Source organism: Panthera leo, chromosome D1, assembly GCF_018350215.1.
Source record: "Panthera leo isolate Ple1 chromosome D1, P.leo_Ple1_pat1.1, whole genome shotgun sequence".
NCBI lineage: Eukaryota > Metazoa > Chordata > Mammalia > Carnivora > Felidae > Panthera > Panthera leo.
The window spans coordinates 30,475,812-30,501,688 of NC_056688.1; the positions used below are offsets into that span (position 1 = coordinate 30,475,812).

At 49.9% G+C, this 25,877-nt stretch overlaps 1 protein-coding gene across 1 annotated transcript in view; it reads right to left on the reverse strand.

Annotated features, from left to right (window-relative positions):
- Positions 1–6,293: 6,293 nt before the first annotated feature.
- Positions 6,294–25,877, reverse strand: part of IGSF9B (immunoglobulin superfamily member 9B) — a 46,867-nt gene continuing 27,283 nt past the window's right edge. Inside the window, exons 13-20 of the mRNA XM_042906020.1 lie at positions 24,254–24,429; positions 22,946–23,172; positions 21,930–22,014; positions 19,533–19,694; positions 19,113–19,158; positions 16,890–18,539; positions 9,098–9,219; positions 6,294–6,502 (exon numbers count right to left, since the gene is read on the reverse strand). Of these exons, the coding sequence (XP_042761954.1) occupies positions 6,294–6,502; positions 9,098–9,219; positions 16,890–18,539; positions 19,113–19,158; positions 19,533–19,694; positions 21,930–22,014; positions 22,946–23,172; positions 24,254–24,429 (2,677 nt within the window). The remainder of the gene's footprint in view (positions 6,503–9,097; positions 9,220–16,889; positions 18,540–19,112; positions 19,159–19,532; positions 19,695–21,929; positions 22,015–22,945; positions 23,173–24,253; positions 24,430–25,877) is intronic.

Consider the following 25,877-nt stretch of genomic DNA (forward strand, 5'->3'; position numbering starts at 1 on the left):
CCTCACACATCGCCCAAAAGCATGCTTTCAGTATTTCTAAGGCTGAAAATGTAACCACGCCTCCCAGCCCAAACTGTCTCCCCTCCCAGATTCCCTTCCCTACCCAACCACCTCCCCATCATAAACCATGCACAAGGTCAGGATCCCTGGAGCCATAAAGAAGTGGGGAAGGAAAGACCTAACTGGTATGTATATGGGGTGGAGGTGGAAAGCTTGCCCTAGTTCCTAAAATGAATCCAGGAAATCCAGGAAGAGGTGGGAATGGCAGAGCACACTTCTTCAAGACCAAAAAGAACATTAGGCCCAGACAGCCATTCACGTTCCCATCTAGTGGAAAGGCAAACAGCCAAGGGACCAGGGATAGGAACTGAGAATTTGTACCACTCTAACTCCCCAATCTAGCTCTCCCAGCCAGTGCTCCAAAACTGGCAATTATTCTATCAGCCCTATACAGGAGCCCTAATTGCTATTACATAACCACCACAGAAGGGAATACCTACATGATTTCAACTGCTGGCTGTGGTCCGACCCAAGTATTTATTAATCAAGATACTCTGACTCTTCCTTCTATAAGGTGTGGTGAGCCATTAATGATATGTGCACTAATGCTTATTTTTTCCTTATCTTACCCAGAAACCCTTAGGTTTAGGTCTGTCTTTTTGGATCAGACTTAATCTATTGGGAATTATTTGATCAGCTTAAAATGAGGTTAGAAAACACTTCTACCCTCTCAGCACCCCCAAACACAGAACATCTGGTGGGGATGTTATATTTGTTCATGAAAGACTTATTTGAAAGTACAGATGGTGGGGGGAGCCAGAAATAAAGGATTGGACCAGTGTAGTTTCACAACTAGTCTGAGGGAGGGATGGCAATGGATACCCCTCCCTAACCAAACATCAAGGTGCTAAGAGGGCTGAAGTCCAACCTGAGCTTTGGTCCCTATTGACTTCTTCTAAAGAAGAGATTTTTAATTCTGCCTCTTGATCTGAAAGGAGGAAGACATCAAAGAGGACAAAGGAATAGCTGGTCTCACTTCAGGATGAAACTCTCTCATCCTTCTATGGCAATCAGACTGGTGGCCTCACCTTGTCAAAGGAGGAGAAAGTGAGGAGGACAAAACCTCTAGGTATGAAGCCACTGGGTGGCTTCATGGTCTGAAGGCAGTCTCTGTGCCCCAAGAAGAAAAGATGACAAATGCAAAAGCAACCCTAATCCCTCCTGTCCACCACTAGCAACAATGTCTTATAAGCAATTTAAGATCATGGGAGAGAAGGAAAAGGCCACCTGCCACTGCTGCTTATGAACACAAACACATGAAGCTCATGAGAATGAGTCTTCCTCTTTCTCTACTGACACAGAGCTAGCAATATGATGGGGATCTCAAGACAAGTCTCCCAGCTTTGGGCCTGAGGAACCCCTGAAAACAAACAGATGAAGTTGAAATACATCACAGAGAATATGTCCATGTTTGGTTTGGGCACTTAGTGTTATAGGCTAATTCTAGAAGAAGTAAGGAAGTCCAGCCATGAAGGAAGATCTTTTCCAAGATCCAGTCTGGGCCTATGCGCTAAGGTCCTACTCCACAGTCTTTTTTCAATGACTATAACAGTCTTCCACACCTATTCCCCAAATGATCTTCAAAGCTACCACTCCCCAGCCTGCCCCATCCCAGGCAATTGCTCCTCTTTCTTTTCTTGGGATGACCCCTGACTTGTATACTGCACCCTTAGGAGTAACTAAGTTATCACATGCTCCACAGAGAAAGGTAAGATTTGATGTCCCCTGGCTCTGGCCTTACTGTCCTATCCCAGGATCCCCACCTTCTACTCCATGATCAACCTAGCTCTCTATTCCCCTTCCAGCCTTATAGACACTTGGCTAAAGAATTCGACCTCCTTTCTATGCTCCAACTCTCTAAATCCCCTTCCTGAAAACACCCCACCTGATCAATTCCCTCATTCAGTTTAGATCTAGACCCTCTCCCCAAAGCAATAAGCATAGCCCCATGGGGCTCCATGCCTATAGCCTGCTAGAGCCTGCCTCCTTTTTATTTTGGAGAAGGTAAGAAGGCAGAGCTGGCCTAGAATGGCTGGTGAAAATGTGCACTCTTCCCCAGGGAAGCAGTAGGGATGCACTCAGGGGAGCTGCCCCTCACTCCCACCCATCTCTACCCTTTGACTCTTTCCTGCTGCTCCCCAGAAATCCGTGTGATGGCGCCCAAAGCTCCTTTACATGCAAGCAAAGCAAGCTCAAGATTAACCATTAGCTTCTCTTTCCTTATGTTTCTATGTAGTAATAAAATGTACTTTATGTACAATTCTCCCCCGCCCCAGCCCACCCCAACCCCACAGAAGGCTTTTCTAACAAAACTGGAAGAAACAGCTCCAGCCACGCACACCTCAGCCCTGGATTCTAATCCTGGGGAGTGGCAAAGTCACCCTGACTTGGTGAAGTCTGTTTCTCCCTTGAAGCTACTGTTTTGTCAACTCAGCAAAAACTCAAATGAGCTAAAACAAAAACCAAACTCATCAGGAAATTCCACATCTGAACCCTACCCAGTGTCTTCTGCATAAAAAGGACACAGGGAAACAACTGGAATCAGTTTAATCCTAAATATTTTAGATCCCAAATCAAAATAAAGACAGAGAGCACTGAAAAATATTAATAATTACTCACCCCAGTCTACCCCTGCTTGAGATGCCCCCTAGAGCATGATCATGGGACATAGGCCCCTCTTCTAAATGGGGCACAGACCTCACCAGCCCTGTGGGATGAAGCAGACTGCCTATAGAGAAAGTGGAATCTCCCAAGGCCTCTCATACCCCCCATCTCTCAAGGAAAGTCACAAGGGAGATATGGCGGCAGGGCTCACCAGCATGTGCTGAGCTGGGCCACAAACAATGATACACACACATGGCCCCACACAAGCCATGAAACCCACTCAGTGTGGTCAGCCAGCAATCAAGAAACAGGATTCACCTTCTCCTTATTGCTCATTTATTCCCCCTCAAACAATTGTAGTCTCAGATCCCCCTAAGTGCTTTCAGCCTCAGGCTCCTCTGAGAATCATTTAATCCTTTCCCTGGTCTGAGAATCACCTAACCCTGAAACAATCAGTTTCCAGTCAAGGTGTGGAATGAATGGATAGGCAAAAGTCTGAGACACAAGAATAGGTTTTTATCTGAGTTGCTTCTTCTGCAAAGCTACCAGACCATAAAAGAGGAAGTCTGGAGGACGTTTGATCACCCACAGAGTGGAGCACAAAAGTCCTAGGAAGCTCAAAAGTGCACATCGCCATTGTTCAAGTGCAGAGTACAAAGGACATTTGGTCCCAAGAAAAGGCTATACCCCCATCATGCACATGTTCACAACCACGCCCTCACACGCATGCGCACACACCCAGCACGGAAGCCTGTGCCTGTGACATCTTTACCCTCCATCAGAGGGACAAAGGGGACTGTATTCTGCCAATTTCCACCACAGCCTTAAAGGAAGGACTGAAATAGCTCCCAGGGCTGCAGGGAGGCTGCTGGCCTTCAAGGACACCATCACAAGAAGGAAGCCCTCTTGGGAGGAGAAATGAGTGTGAGGCCGTCAAAAGGTTAAGTTGGCTACGTGTCCTTTCCCTAGCCTTAGGGATGTCCCAGCATAGTTGCCACTCAGTGGCCAGCAAAAAAGCACAGCTCCAACCATTTGGTCTGATGCGCTGAGGTAAGGGGCACTGCCAGAGGAAGAAGAGAAGACAGGAGTCAGCACCTTTGTTAGCCCTGGATATGGCTCACTGGGGGTCCCTGGAGATGGCTCGCTTGGGAAAGCACAGCTGTAATCTGAGGCACCTCAGCCCAGAGATAGGCTCTCAGTCTTGTAGGACACCCTAAAATGGCAAAGCCTTCCACCCCATCTTCTCCTCTTCTGTAAGCTCAGGACCTAGAATTCCAAGCGCAGGGCTCAGAAAGATTGGCCCAATTCACCCTGAAGTCCTTCAGCCCTGGCATCCCACATTCACATTTCAGCCACGATCCACCCTGGTTGGCAAACAACATGCCCAGAGAGGGTTCAAACTGACTTGGTATGAGACCCATGTCCATTCCCTGCACGCCCTAGGAGAGGTACTCAGTGAGTCACTTATCGGGCACAGTGGCAGAGGTAGTGCTGCCTCTGAAAAGCAGACAGTCACCCGACCTCCGCTTTTCTGTTTTGCTGGAACTGCCACCTGGTGGTAAAGTGGTCTTGGATGCCAGGAGAAGTGCATTGGCCAGAAGGTCGAAGCTCCACCCCAAGGGTGCAAGGCCCAGTCCAGAGCAGTGGGGCAGTCAACAAGATGAGGGCCAGAGACTGCCCTCTCCCACCTCTGTCACCATGACTCACTGCCCTTAGAAAGGAACCATGGTTATGTGGCATGTAGCCAGACCCCAAAAGTGGAGTCGGTCCCCACTCTCTAGGCAAGAGAAAGGAAGCACCAGGGCTTGTGTGGCAGAGAAGAATCCATTCCCTAAGATGGAAGTTCCCAGCAGGGAGAAGCTCCCTAGCGCTCAGAGCCCCCCTTGCTGAGGTCATGTGGGCTAAACCAGTAGCAACTGCAGTGAGACCAGCAGAAGCCTCTAGAGCTTTGACCTGGCCAACATCCAAGCAGGTAACTGGGGAGAGGTAGATGTCCCCAAACCCACCAAGACAACAGCACCAAGAAGGAAATACTTCAAGGAACCTGACAGCCACCTTTATTCCCAGGTAGTCAGAACACAGGCTCCTGCATAAGAAGAAGGGAAAGAGCAGATGCACCCCTATCCATCTTCAGGACCTTCTGTCCTGCTCTTGGGCAGCACCATTATCTTACTGGAGATGCATCTTTAGTCACTGTAAGATGACTGCACAGAAGCTTCTGGGTGCTAATAGTTTGAACTAGGACAAGATTTTGGCAGAAAAAGGACCAGAGCCCAGGCCCCTACCTATCACCCTTCTACCTTCATCCCTTTGCCTCAGCCAGTTCCACAGAAATAAAACTGAGGGAAGAGAGGGGATCCAGAGTTGCCCCAGAATCTGGAAATCTGAGGCACCCTAGCTTCATGTGATCCCATCCTGTTGGAGCTTGGGTCCACGGAATGCAGGAGGGCCCAGGGCAAAGAAGAGTCTGCAGGCAGCACGTGGAGAGATGGAAAGGAGACGCAGGCGGGCTCCCCACAAGTGGCAATTAATCAATCTGGGGAATTAGCTCCCACAAAAGGAAAGGAGGAATCCAATCAGTGCCTTTGGAGCAGCGCTCCAGAGGGTGCCGAGCCAGAGGCAGGATATAAATAGAGCCGCGGCAGCTTGGTGTTCAGAACAGATGGCTCCGGAACGGGAAGCACTTTGGCCACAGGGCTTCTGGCCCTGGCTGGACCAAAGGGGACTGACGAATCAGCTCGAGTTTGTGCATCAGGACCTGCTTCTTGGCCCCACTGCTAAGCAGCTTCTACTTCCACAGCATGGGACAAACTGTGGAAGGAAGAAAGATGCCAGTCTGGCCCTTTGCTGGCTACCCTTTCTTCACCCAGGAACCAAGAAATAAAGGCTTGTGTTTAGTTCTGTGGTAACTCATTGCTGAACCCCCAAAGCAGGCAGCTAGGAAGCATTGGAAGACCCATTTCTGCTCTGGACAGGAGAAGGTAGAGTTCAGCTGAGAAGCCATGAATCCTGTTTCAGAAGGAAGAATACCCAGGACGGATATCAGATGCCCAGCTGGCTCTCAGCCAGTCCTACTCACAAACCCCAGCAGTCTGCTGCCCTCTACCTCCTTCCTTCACTGACCACAGAAATAAACAGCACTTTGCTTCAATGTACATATATATACATAGAGAAGCCCACAAACTACATACATATGCATTTGTATCTATATCTATATATATGTAGATTTGGAAGATGGGATGGAAGTCCAGCCCTCTTCCAGGATTTGAGAAACTGAAACACAAGCAGAGAGCAGTAAAAGCCATTGCTTTCCCCTTCTTCACTTCCAAAGATATTTGAAGAGGTGAGAAAAATCAAGCCAGGGAAGAGGGGAGAGGTGGGAAGGAGGCAGATCTCTCCCTGTCCCTGGTTCACTTTCTGATCTCTACCTACAGGTCTGCCCCTGGCCTTCTGTCCTGAAAGTGAGACCGGATGGCCAGGATTCAGAGGTTCCACTCTGGCCAGAGGCAGAATGAACAGAACAAAGGTCAGAGCAGCCCCAGAAACTGCCCGCCTGCTGGCACACCCTCATCCTCCCTTGCCCCTCAGCCCAGCACTGCCACTCAGGGAACACTTAGAGTTGTGTCGTGTCACAGCAGGGTGGCATGGCCAGGGTCATCATGATCCACGCTGTTGAGAATCGCCGTCTGGTCTTCCGGAAGCTGGCGGTGGCACAGGTCTGAGAGGCGGGCAAAAGGGTCAGGCCGAGAGTGTCTCTTCTTCTTTCGGAGGCAGACGGCTTCATCGGGCCACAGAACCTGGGAGTCTGGAAGCTGCTGAGCCTGGGAGGCAGAACCGTCTAGAGAGAAGGGAACAGGTGCACCAAACAAATGGGAAGAAAATAAAGTGGGTGAAAAGGAAGATTGTCACCTCACACACTCACCTTTTTCATCTGCTGGGACATCTATCCTGGCTTTCTAGTATGACAGCGAGAATCGCTGAGTGTAGCAGGGCCTGGAGGCCACTACAGCAGAGATCCCCATGTTGGTTATATGGGTAACCAACCACATACACTTGCTCCCTGCTTGTACTGAGCTGAGAAAGTAGGATAGTAGCATAGGTCTAGTCAATTGGCATTTTTTAATCTTTTATTTAATATTTAGTATATTTGTTTAAATCTGTTATCTAGTAGTTACTAGAAATACTTTTATTTTTATTACAGTAATATCAGTATTTCTTTTTTAGTGCCACTTGGGTACCAAGCATCATTCTAGGTGTTGGGGATCAAGGAATCTAAGAATGGGTTGGGACTCATTTTTTCACCCCTCCCCTGGCCCCCCCAGAAATGATGGACTTTGCCCAAGATTTCAATCCCTGCAATAGAACCAGGCCTGGCACTTCCAAGACTTCTAGGGCCACTCCTGTGCCTCATGGGCCTTCTGCAGAAAGGGCAGTAAAGCGCTGGGTTTCTAGAAGATTATACTTAAATGTGGGGTAAGGAGGAAGAAACAAACATTACAGACTTAAAAAATACAGAAATGAAATTTTCAGATACTGATAGCAGCACAAAGAAAGCTGAAAACAGGGCCATGTGAGAGCCAATGACTGATGCACACTTCTACTCTTGGAAGGAGTCATGCCTGAGTCTTAAATGGAGCCTTCTGAAGCTCCGAGGGAGAAGTGTTACCAACAGAAGGAAGGGAAAATGTGAAACCCCTGGGTTAAGAGCCAATGTGCCACATTTCAAAGACAGAAGGCTATTGCAGATGAAGCAGAATGAACAGAGGACAGAGACAGGAAAGACAGAGAATAGTATCGTAATCAGTTTGAAATCTGCTCTGGTTGCAGCAGGAAATTTCTGGAAGGTTTTAATCAGGTGTGTGCTCATGTGTTCATGTGTGTGCATGTGTGTGTGCACACTGCCATGGCTGAAAGAGGATGCTATTACATTTTCTAAAGATCACTTCAGTTTCTGGGTGTAGAATATGTTATAGAAGGAGCGAGGATGGAGCAGGATAACCAGTGAGGCAGTCACTGCAATAATCAGAGTGGGGATGAGAGTAACTCAGAATTTAGTTTTAGCAGTTGAGGTGGATTTAGGATATACTGTAAAAGTTGGGCCCACAGACCTTACCAAGTAGATTGCACAGGACACGTGAGAGCAAGAAAAGCAAGGCTGAAGGAGCCCAAGCAGTGAGGTAGGCAGCAGTGCCATTTGTGAGGTTGGGGGAGAAGTGAAGAGATGCAGATTTGGAGAGGATAATCAATAACTTTATTTTGGACATTTCAAAGGCTTATAAAACATCTAAGCACATGTTCAACAGACAACTGGAAATATGAGACTTGTGCTTATGGAAGAGACTGGGGCTAAAAACATTTGGGAGCCATCAACATATTATGGGGCACAGGACACTGTAACAGAACAAGAGGGAAAAAAACTGATGTGGCTCTTTTTGTTAAAAAAAAATAGATATGTACGTAGGTGGGTACATGTGACTTCAACTGCAATGAGCTTAAATAGGTTGAACATTCAGCTTTGGGCTCAATTTCTCACCCAAACCCTAAAAAAAAGCTTCTTCCTCTTTTCTGCCTCAGGACTCCCATCTATAAACTAATAGGATAATAGCACCACCCAAAGGCTAACTGAGAGACAAGTGCTCACTGTCTTCCAGAGAGTCCAGGGGCCTCTGCAGGACACTTTCCCAGTCTCCAAAGAAAGTTACTCTCCAGTGGTTATTAAAGATCTGCAAGGAAACTGTGCAGCTGTCTTTTTTTGACAGCCTATCATAAGATTCCTAAAACTATTGGTAAAAAGTACATGATAAATATTAAATAGTTTTCTAAGTGTAAAAAAGGGCTGAATTATTTTTGCACAATCTTAGAAGCCATCTATCACTGGTGGATAAACAGACATATTTCAATGGAAATGTCCTTTATATGAGGTAAGGAGATTTCATTCTATCTCACTGAGAAAAGTTTGGTCATCCAGCAGAGGCTGGGTCCATGCCACAATGTCCCTTAAGCACTGAGTAGGACCCCATAATTCCCATGTCCAACTAAAAGGTCTGAAATAATAGAGAAGAAATATATAAGGAGATAGGGATATTTCCAAAAGGCATATTACAAAAAAGAAAAGAAAATATGCTATTTATAGTATTTATGCTAAAAAAAAAAAACATGCTATTTAGGTCATGATCTATAGTTCGTGAGTTTGAGCCCCACATCGGGCTCTGTGCTGACAGCTTGGAGCCTGGAGCCTGCTTTGGATTCTGTGTCTCCTTCCTCTGCCCCTCCCCTGCTTGCACTCTGTGTCATTCTCTCTTTCTCTCTCTCTCAAAAATAAACATTGAAAAAAAAAATTTTAATTCTAGAGAAAACCCAAGGTTGGGACCCTGAGCCAAACAATCCCATAATAAAGGCAGAGAGAACTGGAAAGAGAGGATCCGCCGTTTACCGGATCGTTTCTTTGACTTCGAAGAGCCCTTGGATGACTTTTTGGGCTTCTTTATCCGTTGGTATTTCAGAGCCTCCAGCCTCTCAGGTGCAGCAGCATGCCCAGGTGCAGGTGGATGTGTTCTGGAAGGGACAATTAGAGAGGCACAGGTCAGCTCCCAGAAGAGGAAGCTTTTGAAGAGGGGCTGGAAGAAAACCACATAGCCGACCCACAGGAGGACAGAGTACAGTTCTATGGAGTCCCAGATATCCACAATGTTTCCTTGACATCCATCAGCCTCTTGATTGCTCCTGGAAGGGAGAAAACCCAGTAGAAAGCTCCAGCAGTGGGAGGACTACCTCAGATGGAAACCAGAAGACCTAAGAGAGGGAGAAAGAAACTTTAATAGTGAGCCCCAGCCCATATCACTCAAACATGGAGGAGGAAGGTCAGAGAAGAAAGCAGCTTCAATGTCCAAAGCTCTCAGAAATCCTCACAACCAAGACCTTTAAGTGAAAAGTAAAAAGGCAGATTAAAGCAGTAGGTGAGTAATCCCACCCCAATTAATTGTCCTCCTCCAAAAAGAGAAGGCCAGGGCTAAATGAGAAACCCAATATCAAGTGAGATGGAGGTACATAAAACCCAGCTTCTTTGGGCTTCTTCCTCTCCATCTATAAAAGGCAGGCGGAGCCCTAGCAGCTAAAAGTAACAGATACTTGCCATCTACCAACATTTCAGCAGGAGTGTCTCCCTGACCCTCTGCAATCTAGGCTCAGATGCCATCAGCCATGTAAGCAAATAAAAGAAGGTAAAAATAGATTATGATGGTTAGTGTCCAAATTCCTTGCCATCAGTAGCAAGTGTCTAGTGAATCTCTACATTTTAAGATTCAGTAGAGAAACCAGGGTTGGGAGAGACACCATGTATATCAGTCTCTCCTTCTCCCCCAGCTGCAGAATGGATGCTGTCATTTGCCTGATGGATCAACTACGAGGTTAGAACGAAGTCCACAATTTGACTGGAGCCTGTGCAGCCCATGTGACAAAGGGAACCAAAGGTAGCTGGGAGGATGGACTTTCTGTGACAATCTGTGCATACTGGAGAGAATTTTTCAAAAGTCATAAAAGCAAATCTAGAAGACTTGTATGTTATAAATGTCATTTCTTCTCAAAGTAAGCCAAACTCGGAGCCTGAGGAATAAAGGGAGAGAGAGAGGAGTCGCTCTTTCTTTCCCGCCGGTGCTGGCTTTAGCACACCATCAGGGAAGTAGGGACATTCTAGGACCATGGTGGACTGAGGTGAATCACACTCTTCCTCAATCCCCACATCTCCTTTTTCCATCTCCGTCACAACTGGTTTTGAGTAAATTCTGATTAAAGGGAGTAGGACAGCCAACCCTGTGAGGGGAAAAGAAGTCCCCAGTGGTGAGCAACAAGCAATTTGAGATCGAACAACAAATGACAGCAGGATGGGAGGTCTGCAGCCCCATCTCCCCAGTATTGGCCACATTTGTGGGGATGAAGGAAGAAAAAACTTACAGACTAATTGTTGATAAGCCTCTGGTCTCTGGGGTTTCCTGAATTAACTGGCAATGAAGAAACCTCCATCTTCTTTGATGGATATCATCAGTCCACAGTCTTTTAGTAAATAAAGTATCAAGACTCTCCTCCAAATTTCAGGTCAGAAACAACTTGTAGATTTCCCCCTGATAGCACAGGGCTAGGGGGCCCCACCTACATGCACACACAGGCAACACATGGTCTCATCTCGTAGAGAAGTCCAACTCACCAATAGAAGTCAGTCTTCCATCCCCAAAGCCCCAACCCACCAATTCCCCATCCCCTCCTCTTTTAAACTCTACCCACAGAGATCCTATATAGCAGGTGCTGCTGCCAGGGAATCTGGAAGGCAGGCAAAGGGTAGAGATGGCCAGGGTATGAGGGAGCATGACTTTGCACTGTTGGTAGAATGTCCTCACCCCCTTCTCATCCTTGACTAGAACTTCTTCAGCTGCCTAAAAGGAAAATCAAAGGTATGAATCCGCCATTCAGTTTACCTCTCCCCTGGTCTTGGCCAGCCTTTTCAGAAAGACCACACAAGGTGAATGATGCATGGTCTGAAGAGGCATATGACAAGCAAGTGAATCCAGAGAGCAGTGTTTAAATGACATAATCCAGGGTGACCTATGAGGGCATAAGAGAAACTGGTTCAGGGTGCCCCCAAAAATTCCTAGGGATTCTCCAAGCCAGGTAAAACATCCAGAGATATATGAAAATTAACATATCATTACTTTTATCATTTCCCTTATATAGCATTTATTTACCACTTACCATGCAAGTACTGATCTATGTTTTTTACAATAGTTCTCTTTAATCCTTGCAACAACCTTAAAAGGTAAATTCTATACTGATCCTATTTTTTCCATAGGGAGAAACTGAATGTGGAGGGTTAAGCAGCTTGTCTGATAATCCAGTTATTATGTGATAGAGCCAAGATTCTTAACATTAGGCTAAACTGCTCTTCTAACTTCTTCCTAAAGAAAACAGGTACAGAATCTATCTAGAAGAAAAACAGTGCTTCCATACCTCACCTGAGAAATCAGTGTGCCCTGCTGTTATAGTCATTGACAATCTCTGTTTCAGTGGCACAGTCAGGGTAAGACAGACCAGGGATTGGAAAAAGCTGACTGATGTTATATCTTCAAGCAAAAATTCCCAAATGGTAATGATCCATTGAGAAGGATAAGCCAAATTTCCCTTGTGAAACAGCCAAGCTCCAGCCCTTCCAGGACACCTGCTATCCACCTGTTTTTGCTTTGGGCTCAGGGCTCAAACACAGAAACATGACAGAAGGCTCCTCAAGGTACCAAGACACTCTATGGATGCAGGAGAAAAAAATAAAATAAAAGCAAGTGTGTCTGGAAGGGGTGGGGTGTAAAATGGATCTTTATTTTAAGCAAATTATACAGAAAAGACACATGGAATGTGGTCCAACAAACTTTACCTGCATCATGTAAAGCCTTTTGGAATCAAACTGCCTCTCTTTTCTAGGAAGGGTGACCTTATCCCCAGTCAAGCTCACAGCAGGAACTATCAGATAATGACATTTGGGTGATGGTGTCTCTCAAGACAGTGGGAAGCTTGGGTTAAGCAACTTCATCCTATCCCTGGAATAAAGTTGGTACGTGAATTTGAGGTTGACCAGTAGGTTACCCTGTTAGAACAGCATCCAACCCTGGGCTCTCCAAGAAATGGAGGTCACAGTTCTCTTCCCAAACTCAATTCTTCTAAAATCCAGCAAACTCTGGGGCTCTCCTCCTCCCAGGAAGTAAAAATATGAGGCCTAAAAGCCTAAGGGATTTTCTGGATCTTCCTTGTCATATGGGGTTTCCCCTAATCTCCAGTGCTCTGTCCCACTGATGTTTCTCTGCAGTTCAGAACCACCAAAGAATGCCTGGAATTTACTTTCTCACTTTCTCTCTCTCTCTCTCTTTTCATAAAATCCATAAGAAACCCAAATCACAATCATTTAGCCCAGGGGCCTTGGCTGCTTAGCTCTGTGCTTACCCAGAATAGTGAAGAAAAGACACAGTCAAAAAGGTTCAAAAAGCAGGCAAAGCCACAGGACAGAAAAGTTAAAATCCATGGGACATTTCCCACTCTTACTGCACTGAGGGCTGACCATTCCAACACAGTTTGCAGCTGCCTGTCCCAGTCAGCAGAGGCAGTGATTTAAGGAGCGTTTTCATCCTCTTCATGATTGCCTGACAGCAGACTCTGCTTGTCTGACCTTAGACTAGAGCAGAGGCTGAGGAAATCCACTCACATATGAGGCATAGCCAGGAAAAAGGTCACTTCATTCTCCATATACAAAGCAGAAAGCCAGAATTGTGAAGGTCAGCATCCACCCAGCATCCACTCCACTTTCTAGTGGGGTCAGAACTCAGTGTTTGGCCTCAGAACTCAGGAGAGATTTGTTTCCAAATGGGAGCTCCTTCCTGCAGTTCACCAGGAAAAGGGGGCCCATCCATCCTCCCAGACCCACCTGATTAGAGGCCAAAGTCGGCACTAACAGGACAGGGGATTCAAGGGTGGTGTGAGAAGAGGGTTGCTACTGGTATGAGAGAGGGAGCCGAGAGAAGCACCAGCCTCCCAGACGGCCACAGAAGGGGCAGGTCCACGCAATACAACTCCCCGCTCTGAGGTGGGAGTTGGGAAGAGGAGAAAAAGGGGAGAGAGAGAGGAGGAGGAGAGGCGGGAAGACAACTGCAGGTTTGGGGAGAAGGAACAGGAGAGAGACTGAAGGAAACAGGAACAGAGCGAGAACGAACGTAGACAAGACGTGTCACATCTTCTCCAAGCAAGACCGAGTGGAGACACATGCAAAGGCGCAGCATGAAGACAGCGTCTGAAGAGGAGCCTGACGCTTCCCAATGGCCCCAGCAGCTACCGCGCCCAGGGAGCTCTCAGCAAGCAGGAGTGAGCGGTGGCTCTTGCTGCCCAGCACCATCAAGGTCTAACTCCGAGGCTGCGGGGAGCACTTTATTCTCCTAGGCTGGGGATACTGGCCAGGCCCCAAGGAACCAAATCTCCCTCGTCGCTGCCCTTGGTTTCTGGGTTTGCCACAGCAGTGAGAGTATGATAGCTCAGCTCTCAGACCTGGTGCAGTGGGGACATTGTGGAGACAGGGATCAACAGCTGGGTGAGGGGAGTGGCAGTAACAATGGGGAATGAGGTCCAGGCATTTTCCAAGAGTGGAGTGAGAACTGGTCTTGGTGCTATCACCTCTCTGGGCGTGACAGAGGGGTCACAACTAGGGTTCAGGGAGAGAGAGTAATGAAGGTGGAGGATGGTCCAGTCACCATCCCCTGGAGCACCCACCCAGTAGGCCACAGGAGGCTCCTCATGAAGGAAGGCTCATAACTACTTCCTGACACCCTCCCTGCTCTCTCCAGTACTAATGGCTGCACTGTGGCACCCAACCAGCAGCAGACGCGATCCCAGGGCCTCTTGGCTGCTACAATTTTATAGCTACAGATCATAAAGAAATGGCACAGCATCCCAGTCCTCCTTATGGGAGGCCACTCTTATGACTGAAGATTTATAGTTCTGAGTTCGGATAATCAGCCTCCCTTGACATCACTAGGTGGGCAAGGGATGCCGATGCTTCTCACCTAGGGAAACCAGGAGGCTCTCCTGACTCCACACTGCTTGTTCCCAGAAGTACAGCCAATGGCGTCCATGGAAAAAAGAAGTATCTTAGTCACCATGAGAGACAGTGAGTCTCAGGTGACCCTAAGCCTCTGTAAGGGACTCAATACCCCTCTAAAATGCCCAAGTTCCTAGATTTCCACCTGGGAGAATGCCAGAAGAGGACCAACCTCAGTGGAGAGCAGAGCGCACTGCTTTACTGCTCAATTTCTTCCTGCCCAGGGGAAGCCTGTCCTCTCTCCCTGGGAAGATCCTCCCAAGACCCTAGAGCTCTGACCCAAGGAGATCAGGAGTGACTACTACAGGGACCTTGGAAGCTATGTAAGCCTGAGGGCGAGGTCTACATCTCAGTCCTGTAACAACCAAGAATGGGCTATAGAGGGCAAGGAACATGGGAAGTGGTGACATTTCCCTGCCCTTGCCCTCACAGGACTACAGGTGACCTGGTCCTAAGGAAGACCCAGCTATTGAGGGAAGGAACTGGGCCACACCCCAACCCTGTGCTCCTTGAGAATATTAGTAAGATCCCAAGAAGACTGTGAGGGACCAGCAACCTGAGGGGAAGATCTGAGTCTCTGCGGGGTCTAGGAAGGAAGGGGCTGGTGCTATGCCTGAGGGCAGAAGGGGGTCTGTTTCTGGATATGAGTGTGGCCCTGACGTTTCCAGAGGTGCAGAGATGCAAAGCAGATTTAGGCATTCTAGGCCCCTTGGGGTACATGCAGGGTCTCAGGGGGCTTCTGTGGGAGGCCCTGGATGTGTTGGCAGCAGGGATCTGAGTGAGGAAAACTGCAGAGAGGCTCTGGGACAGGCTTGGCATGTGGGGTGGGAATCAGAAGCTGCAGCTAGGCGGTGCCCGAGCGTGGCCTGGTGAGGCTGTTGGAGCAGCATGATGTGGGGAACCCAGAAGCCGTGGGAACAGAGCAGCAGAGGCTGCCGCCCACAGAGGGGGTGAGGGGACATGGTTTGGATTCCCCTGTAAAGGAAGCGATGGCCCTGCCGAAGCCCCGTCCGCCTGTCCACCCCCCCGCCCCACCCCAGCCGCGGAGCTCCCTTACCTATTGAGCTGAGGAGAGGCTTGTCTCGACAACACTGCCCAGATAGCTGAGATCAATCAGAAACAAAGCAGTTATCAACACGGGCCGTGGGGGAACCACCCACGCACACCCAGAGGGGAGGAGGGGAGGAGCACAGGGGCCAGAGAACCACAAGCGAGGCCAGAGAATGGGGTGAGGGGAAGGAGAGGAGAGAGACAGAGAACCAGACGGCACGATGGACGAGGCAGATGGGCGCTGCACAAAGCACAGACAGGGCTGCGGCGCACAGCATCTCCTGCACAGACAGAGGCACGGGGTCCCGTGGGCGCGCCACGCCTGGCGTCCTAGCTAGAGCTCTCCTCCACCTTCTCCACCTGCCAGGAGCAGGGGGGAGTGGGAGGGGAGGCTGTACTTCCAGGTACCAGAGAGGGTGGGAGTGCATGGGGCAGGGGAAGGGCGCTGGGCTCCCTCCTCTCCAACCGCCTCCCATCCTGCCTACCACCAGACCAGCCTCCTCTGGAACACTCTGCCCCCCTGCACAGGCGGCCACATCAAGAAAAGAGACCAAAGGACGGAACCAGAGAGAAAGAGAGAGTGGGAGGGAGGGCAGGAGGGACCGGGGGCACTACAGAGATGTGGTAAGCCCTTTGGAGCAAGTCGGGCCAACCCAAAGAAGATGGAGAAGGAAGAAAGACAGACAGAAAACCAGACTTGAGGAGGAAGGAAGGGGGAGGGGGAGGAGGAGGAGGAAGAGGAGGGCCAGGGAAGAAAGATGAGAGAAAGAGAGGCACAGACGGGCATCCAGGCTGACTCTGGTACCTGGAATACCAGCTGCTACAGTTTAGTGTGTGCCCTCTCAGGCAGGCTGGTCGCAGGAGCTTGTCTGTTTGTCTGTCTGTCTGTCTGCCGCTTCCTGTGAGGCACACAGGTTGGGGTAGGGTATGTGGCTCCAGGCACACAGCTCACAGGCCTGAGATTTTGCTCCCAGCCTCCAGGAGTGCCCCCTGGAGAGTCTGTGGGAGGGGCCCGGCGCTCTCTAGGCTGCTATGGGCAGGAGATTGGGAAGAGGAGCCCCAGGCCTGGTGGTCCAGGGAAATGAGGCTTCAGGGTCCTGCTTAGCAGTGAGGACAGCCCAGGGAAGGGAAGGAGGCTGGATACAAGGTCTCTGGGTAAACTCTGGAACCACCCCCAAAGCCAGGATCACGGGGATATGGAGAGCTCTCCACTCTAAGAGTAACTGAGGTGACCCCTCACTCGGACACACCACACCCTCCTCTCCTTGCCCACGTGTGTCCATTCCGCATCACCCTGGGGGCCTCCTGAGATCTCTGGGCTGGGTAGAGGAGATCCCTCATGCTCCTGGCAGGGTACCTGGGCAGGTAAGCCCCACCTTCAACCCCATGACCACACCCTGTCGATGCCAAGACCAGAACTCTCCCAAAGGGATGCTGCACCATGTCCAGACAAGCCCTGTCATTTGGGTTGATGGAAGGGGTGGAGGGCAGGTAAGGAATGGGGGGTGGAAGATGACCAGGTGGAGGTGGGCAGGAGAAACCAGCTCACACTCACCCTGAAGTAGGTAATGGCGGTGGGGGGGGCTCTGGTCTGAGCAGCTCCTCCCCCATCTTTCGAGGGGAAGGCGTCTGTCCAAACACATCCAGGTTGTCCGCAGGCCCTGCAGGGCCTGGCGGAGGGGAGGGGTAGCCTGTGGCCAGAGTGGTGAAGCCCATGGTGGGCCGGTAGCTGGGGCTCCCGCTGCGGCTGCTCTGGGAAGGGGAGCCGGTGGATGGCGTGGACTTGCGAGAGAAGCTGACAGCGGCCGGTGGCTGCAGGGTGATCTCCGACATTTCTGCCTGCTGCAGGAGGCCCGGGCGGGGCCGGGCCCGGGCGGCAAGCTCAGGGGAGCCGGTGCGGGAGCTCAGGGGACTTTGGGTCAGAGGCGAGAGCCGGGAGGGCTGTAGCACCACTTGATGTAAACTGGGCTCGGCGCGCCTGGCCTGCCGGGGGCTGGGCCGGGGCCGGGGCTGGGGCTCGTACCACCGGGTGTCCAGGCCAAATGTGCTGGGGCCGCTGTGCCCCCCCGGCTCAGCCGGCTCGGGGTAAGGCAACACGGGTATGCCCATACCTTGGCTGGTATGTCTTAGCTGCCCTTGGCTCACCAGAGGTTGCATAGGTCTGTCCTGCCACTTAGCGGAGGCCGGTGCTGGGACGGGGCCTCTGCCCGGCGACTTGCCTGCCCAGCCCTTGGGCGCCTCCAGAGACAGGATGCCCGGGTAGGCCGCGGGCACCTGCAGGGAGGTGGGGGGCAGTCCTCGAGGGAGGCAAGCCTTGGGCTGCAGACTCTCGGCTACGTCACAGGGGTGCAGCTGGTGGGGAAACATCATGGCCGGGGTTTCCAGTCCCCCAAAGGGGAATTCTGGCCGACCCCAGGGCTCAGGGGAGCGCCCTCCTGTGGGTGTCTGAGTCAAGGGCAGCGTGCTGTTGGAAGCGTTCTCTCCGTTTTCCTCAGGAATGGTGGGGTGGCCAAAAGGCCCCTCAGTATGCAGGGGTGGGGAGGACATGACAGAGCTCAAGGGGCTGCCCACTTCTGGCATGTAGAAGGGCGGTGGCTCCACCTCCCCAGGGCTGCTGCTGCTGAGATACCCATAATACTGGCCATGGTGGAAGGGCCGGGGAGCGGGAGGTCTGGCTTGGCCTGTGGCCTGGAGCCGACCTTCCAGGCCGCCGGGGCCCTCCAGCCCACGGGGCTGGAACCGAGGGCTGTATGCTGGTGGTGGCAGGTAGGACTCCTGGCTGGATGACAGAGGGGTCAGCTGGGACTTCAAGGCAGCCACAGATGTGGGCACCAGTGGGTCCTCGTTCTCCTCATCTGACTGGCGGAACTCAGGGTACATGTCCGTCTCCTCGGCAAAGGGAAAGCCCTCGATGCGCCTGCTCTTCATCGAAGGCTCCATCTCAGAGGGATCCATCACAAAGCGGCCATCAGGGCCTCTGCTGATGAGCTCAATGGGTGTCGTGGCCTCAGCCTCAGCCTCAGCCTTGGCCACGCTGTACTTCTTGCTGCTGATGGCCCTCTTGGTCTTCTTGTACAATGACAGCTCTTTCTCCCGGGTGGGACTCAGCATCCTCTTGGCTGCTGGCTGGCCTTGGTCATCAGAGGACTCCGATGGGGCCCGGAGAGTGCGGATGCTCTCAGGGCTCACCTTGCCAGATGACAGGCTGTGGGGGTGAGTGAAGGAGCCGGAGTGTGAGGCAGGGCACACCTGCTCCTGCACTTCTTTTTCTTCTCTTAACAAACAACCACAAACACCTAAGATAATACTAAGGAAAAGGGGTGCAGATGGGCTGCATATTTTGGCATGAAATACCTTGGCCAACTCTCCACTGTCTAAATGTGTGCTGGCCATTTTTTGAATGAACACCCACATTTCTACTTTTATTCTGCCCTGCCCTTATTGTCTGCCACACTCTGTCTAGTCACCTTCATTTCCAGGGTGTTCAAGCAATGCAAGCCCATCTTAATATTAACTTAAGCAAAACACACTATGAACGCAAATCTATTAGGATGAAAAAAAATAACAAACACGTTCCAAAGCTAAGGAGATTATCTGCTAATTTGGACTGTCCACTCTACTGCTCCCTCTGTTAATGTGGACAACTTAAAATTACCATGCAGATCAGTTAACAGCAAACAATTCGGAAACACTTGTCTTGGGGCTGAGTGAGACAAACCACCTGCCTGTCTCCACCCTCAACCCTCTGCCCATACGTCACAACAGCAGGGGCACTTACGGAGACTCCAAGCTCTTTCTGCAGTGAGTGATGGAGAGTGGAGGATCTGGAAGGAAAAAGAAGGGGAAGAGACCCTACTGAGGCCAGGGATACAAAATTTATCTCAGGTGTCCTCAGGGGCTGGAGCAAAGCCACATAGGACAGCAAGCCCTTCCAATGTTAGGCATCTTTGGGTCCAGTCCAGAGTCCTGTGCCCACCACTACACCTGCCTTCTCTCTCATTCTGGCCCCAGCACACCCTCCCCAGCATCCTTCTTCCTTACTCCCTCTTCCAGATCAAGTCCTGCTGGTAGTTCTACCCATAAGATTCCAATTTCCCTTTTTTTCGAGGGAGACCATGCTAAAAGTGGACCTTCTGTCCCAATGGGGAGCATTTGAAACTGAGCCAGGTAGAGCAGGGTGGTGGGGGCAAACACCCACCTTTTTTGCGCTTGAGCTTACGCTTGCGCTGCTTGTTGACAAAGCAGGCGGCCAGGGTGCTGAACAGGATGGCAGCTGCCAAGAAGCAGATGGTAGCTACGATTCCAGCCAACACAGGCCGAGCTAGCCCGTCATCGGTCAGGTCCGGCTGTGGGAAGATGTCTGCAGGGAGGGGCGAGGAACACACATGACTCCCTACCTCCCTCCCATAACAGCCCCCACCTACACTGACAACTACCTCCCAAGTATTTTTCCCTACCTCTGTAGAACAGACAATGTTAAAGCTCAGGCTCCATGTTCAACTCTAGCACTTGAAGAGGTTTGTATAGATGGGGAAGAGACAGAAAAGACTAGTTTATGGGAGTCAAGTGATAGCTACAGAGCTTGTAAAGAAGAAATCACATCTATACCTTACCCCATAAGGGTAATAATTTCAATAATAATCTATAGTTGGCTACTGCTGTTTGCAAAGGGCTCTCACGCATATTACCTGATACCCTCAAATGAGACAGAGCACATGCTATTGCTCTCATTTTCTAAGGTAAAGAAACTGTCATGGCAGAGTTTGTGCAAGTTGCTTACATAGATACTACGGATCAGTGCCCAAACCACAACACTGCTACTCTGACCTCCTGTTGGTATTTTCTGCCTTCTGCTATGTCATCTTAACAAAATGAGAGTGTAGATGTGAAGGTACCTTGAGGGAAAAATGCTATAGCAGGGAGAAGAGGTTGTGACCACAGAATTCAGATCTGTCTATTTCTAAGTCATTATAGCACAACTAAGCAACTTCTACAGGGAAGGTTAGCACGTACTGATCGTCTCAAGTTCAGAATACTGGAGCTAGCACAGACATTCAACACAGGTCCCACTTCATTTTACAGGTAAAGAAGTGAGTTTCACTTTGTGCCCAAATCCACACAGCTTGTTAGTGGAGCCAGGACTACACCCCATCTACTGTACCCTACTTCAAAGTCAGTTATAACAGTAAGTGCCACTTTTTAGGTTCTGTGCAGTCTGATATATTTGGCTGGAACCCATTGTTATGGTGATATAACGATGGATGAAAATAACCCAAATCACACTGATGAGTTGAGTTGGCAAATGAATGCTACAGCTTTTGGGAATGGGAGGCTTAAAGATGGGGGGAGGGGGGCTGAGGTTGCTGCACCTTCATTCACTCATGAGGAATCTTCCCTGTACACAGAATAGTTCACTGATGAAAACCTTCACATCTTCTATCCTGCAAACTCTGTTCCCTGTTCCTCTGAGTCTCTTCTCTAGAGGGAAGCCACGACAGAGGTATGTGTCCATAGCAGGACTTTTGTATGAAAGAAGAAAGAAAGAAAGAAAGAAAGAAAGAAAGAAAGAAAGAAAGAAAGAAAGAAAGAAAGAAAGAAAGAAAGAAAGAAGAGAAAGAAAGAAAGAAAGAAAGAAAGGGAGGGAGGGAGGGAGGGAGGGAGGGAGAAAGAAAGAAAGAAAGAAAGAAAGAAAGAAAGAAAGAAAGAAAGAAAGAAAGGTCCATGGTGCCTAGCATGATGCAGAAGTCACACCCCACTGCCCCAGGGCTCTGGTGCCTCTTCAGTCTTTCCTTCTCCTCCCCCAAGTCTGCCTGCTCTGGTGCTTCTATAGCTCTGTGAGTACTACTGCATGAGTTTCTTGGCCAAGCTCTGAGCCAACTGGTCCCAGAGGTCTTTGTGTGAGCAGTGCCCATGGAAATGGTGCCATTGCTTGATCACTAAGCAAAAGCCTCTTCCCAGACCTAGGGAGCCACTTCACTGGGCAAGGGAGGGGTTCTTCTGTGTTCAGGCAGGAACTGTAGCGGAGAAAGATGTGTATAAATGGGACCAGGGCCAAGACAAAGAAAGATAAATGGGGAAAATGCTAGGGAGTTGGCTGTATTTAGCCTGAAAAAAATCTAGAGAGACGAAGGGGTAGAGGGAAACAACACCAAACAGTAATTTTCCAAATAAAACCACCATAATTATAAAGCAGTCTTATAATAGGCACTCAATAAATATGTGCTGACCTGTTGTCTCTCCAGTTCACTGCCCCAGCCCATTATAGAGGACAACACTGGAGGAAACAGGGATTTTATAGCAAAAGAACTTAAGTCAAGTTATTTTTGACAACTATAATGAGATTAGCGACATTTCTTTCTGCAGCTATCTTTTAGAAAGTGTCATAAATGCAGCTCTTTAGTTGGAGAAATCCTGTCCATCATGGATGCAGAAGAATGGGTTGGAGGGCCTTAAGAAACACTACAACTCAAGCTTCAACCAGAGCTCTCCGTTGTTTCCAATTCAGCCTTCTTTCCTCATTTTAGCTATCTCACTGGGGGATTCCCACGTGGCTTTTACCCCCCACAGTTGTAAGAGAACCCCCCAGCCCAAGTACCTGTGCTGGAGACACCGGCAATGTTGCTGGGCTCACTGATCAGATCCTGCATGACGGCCAGAACCCGGAACTCGTACCAGGTGTCCTACAGTCCCAGGGATAATAGCCTGTCAGCCCAGAAATCTGAGACAGCCACTGACCCACCACTACACCCACCCTGCAATGACCTTTCATGGAATGGGGTACCCAAAGCAGTGGCATACTGCAAGTGTTGAACAACCAGCTCTCAGGTTAAAAGAAAAAAGTCCTGATTTGAAAAACGCACTTGCCAATTTCCATGATAAAAATACTCCTACCATGGCAGATTTCAATCTACAAAAGTGAGGGCACTGAAAGCAGAGTTGGAAAGAGATGCTCACACAGGCTCTCAGGAGCCCCAATGCTATCATTAAATGAGTGTCCAGGGAAGGAAGACAGAAAGATAGATGAGGCTATCTATATCCATGTAATAATAAGCTGTTTCCTCTCTCCAGCTAGAGTGACATCAAAGTTTAAAGCAGGGGGTCAGCTGGAATATATATATATATATATATATATTTATATGTATGTATGTATATTCCTCTAAGGACTCTAAATTGTTAAAGCAGGGGTCCTTCCCTGGGCAAAGCTAGAAGACAATCCTTCTGGGAAATCCTTCACCCAGCCCAAGTTAGACCCCTAGCAGGGAGATGAGGTCACTGTCTATTTACACAATCTGGGCTCCTAACCTGCTCTGCCTGGCTCCAGCTTATGTCTGTATGTGGAAAAAGCCCTCAAGGCAATAAAAGTCACCACTGCCAAACACTGGTCCTGAGTCTGTAGGACCCCAGTTGCCATGATCTACGGATCCCAGACCTCGGTAGCAGATCTGAGAATAAAGGAATCACGGTGTGGGGCAGCACATGGCTCAGCCTTGTACACCTTGTACACCTTGTACACCTGACTTGTACACCTCACTCAAAGCGTTCAGTGACTCCAGAGAGTCATGACACTTCCAGAATTTGGGAACAGCAGCAAGGAAAGGCTGGACACCTCACCTGTGACAGATCCTTGGCAAAGAAGTCTCCATCAGTGCCCGGGATGGCACCATCTAACGTCTCCCAGTGTTCCCCGACACGAAATTCCATGATGTAGCGGTCAATGGGAAAGCTGTGATTGGCAGGGGGTAACCAAGACAGGAGCACACCCTGCTGGGTCCGATTGGCTGTGAGGCACCTCGGTGGGGTAACCAGCACCAGGGGTTCTGGAGTTGTGATAGGGAATGCTGTGGCACAGAGGGGAGAGAGGGAAAGTATGTGGCGATGCCGAGATCATTGTACCCTCACCTCTCTAAAGTGCCTTCTGGCTCAGCATGTGTCTCTAGGGCACTGTGGCCCCAAGGCAATGGTCACTTTGCCATGCAGGAGTCATTTCAGGGACAAGAGTGTCACACAAAAGAGCCCTCCTCACCCAAGGGAAGTGGCCCACAGCCACAAGAACCTACTTTCTCAGCACTTCTAAAAACATAGATGAGGGAATGAAGTGTCTCAAATGGAAAAAAAAAAAAAAAAGAAAAAACAGAAATCACCGGGGTGGGGCGGGGCGGGGGGGGGGGGGGTCGTGTAGAGAGTTAGGAGATGGGAGAATTAAATGTAATCTTTTAAATAAGATAGTATCTTTAAAAAGATACTACAAAATGTATTTTATGTTCTCTTCCAAGGAGCTAGAATTGTCTTCTCATAGCACATTGTCTACTCTCAATTGCCTTCTTGGCACAGGTGGGGAATAAAAAGGCCAAGGAGGAAAGCTCCAGAGCAGGGGTAAGCATCCCATCACTGCTGCACCCCCTAGTGGCAGTAAAGGATCCAGGAACAGGCTGGAGGGGTGCCACCTGTTGACGGCCACTCTCCAGGTGGAATGCAGTAAGCCACTGGGTCCAGGAAGGAAGAGTCAGCATGACTAAGATTTGACAGGGAGAACTGGCCACACACCAGCCACCAAATGAGGCCAAGGGCCAGAGGAAAGAATAGGCAAGGGTGCAGAAGGAGGAAGAAGGATTCCTAGCCTGCCCTGTGAAGCCACAGGAAGATGCAAACATGTGGATTACCAAGGAAGGATAAATGTTGAAAGGAACCTGGCCCAAAGTGCTCTGATGTGGGTCAAGGCACTATGGTCCAGGCAAAACTCAAAGAATGGGATGAGAAGTCCTTCTTGGGAGATCAAATGACATGATTACCTGAAGCATGTAGCAAGGTGCCTGGCACATAGTAAGAAGTAAATGTTATCTGCTAGGATCATCACCATTACCGTCTTTACCCAGATCCTCCAGGAAATATCCTCAAGACATCCCAGCCCGGGGTCCTCACCTAAAGTGTTCACAGTGACCACCTCACTGAAGGCGCTCGTTCCCAGCTTGTTCTGGGCCAGGACGCTGAACTGGTATGCTGTCTCAGGCTCCAGGGCATCCACTAGCAACCAGCTGGGTCCCGGTGGCACTGGCAAAGATAGCCAGTCATGGGGCCCAAACTGTGCCCGCTTCATCCTGGCCAAAAGAAAGAGAGAGGATCGGGGACAAGGAGGTGGGGTGGGTTACACTGGAGACACGAGAATGCATGCAAGGTCCTCAAGGAGGTGGCATTGGGCAGACCTGGCCTTCCCTGCCTTTAGGATAGAAAGAGGAAATGACCAAGGTGGGATGACCTTCCCAACTCTGGCTGTGCCAGTCTTTAACGCCGGTCGCCAGCCACCAGTGGCATCACCTCTACTAAAAGGAACCCTTAGATATAAGTGAGGCTTACAATACTGGTCAAACTACCAATTGCACTGGGGGGCGGGGGATCTTTATCCTGGTCACAGCCCTAAGAGTACATCTGCCTTGGGAGAGTAAGGACAGTAGGAACAAGGCAGGTACCATCGTGGGGAAGTGAGGATGAGCAATTCAGCAATGGCAGGACTAGGGAAGAAATCCAGGTGACCTCAGCTGCCCACCCTCCCAGGGACAGTGAAAAGTAGGGAGTAAAGTAACCCAGAGGGCTCACTCAGTCCAACAAGGTTTGAGTCACCTGAAGAAGCCTAGGGTATAAGACAAAAATGAGCAGGGATTTCCCCACAGTGAGGACCAGGATCCTTAAGGCTTTAACAGTTAGAACTCATAATCAAGGGCAAGGTCACACTGTGCATGGAGGACCCTGGAACTAGGGGTGAAGGTTAGCGTTTGTTCTACACCTCCCACCTAACTCTCCATCCCTGCTATTTCCAGGTGCAGTGCCCTGGGATCACCACGGGGAGGAGACATCATCCTATGGGACTGAGACCCTGGGCAGCTTTCTTCCTGCAGCCCTGAGCTACAACTTAGTGGATGCCCGCTCACGGGGTTCCCTCTAGGTTTAAATGCTTACTACCATGAATGCTTAGGAGTTTGAGCTGAGGCAGCAAAAAGCACAGCAAAAAGAGGCCAGTGCCAAATGTCTGAGTCAATACGTGGAGAGTCAGAGGCAATCAGAACAACAGGAGGAACAACAGGAGGGAAGAAGACCTCCCCAAACTTTGCAACTACCCTTCCCACCCGCCCCCACCCCACCGCCCCGGGCACCAAAGCAAGTGAGCAAAGTGTGATAAAGCGGTGCAGATGAGCAGCAGCATGGAGCAGGACCGCAAGCAGTGAGGGAAACCCCAATCTACACCCAGACCTGCCACTTGGACATCCCCAAAGATGGCTTGGCCTCGCCAAAGGCCCTTGCCTGGACACACAGCTGCCCAGCAGCACCATGATTCTTGCAGCAGTCACCTGGCAGGGTTGTCAGGAGCCCTCCCCCGCCCAGCCCCCCACCTTGCCTTGGGAGGAACAGAGATTAAGGGGTGGAGGATGTTCTGGTTGCAACTCAGAGAGTTCCCCACACTCATCATCTAGGTTGTTTGCCTAGTCAGAACTCAAAACATCCAGAATATTCAGGATGTACCCACCAAAACATCATGATGGGAAAGAGGGCA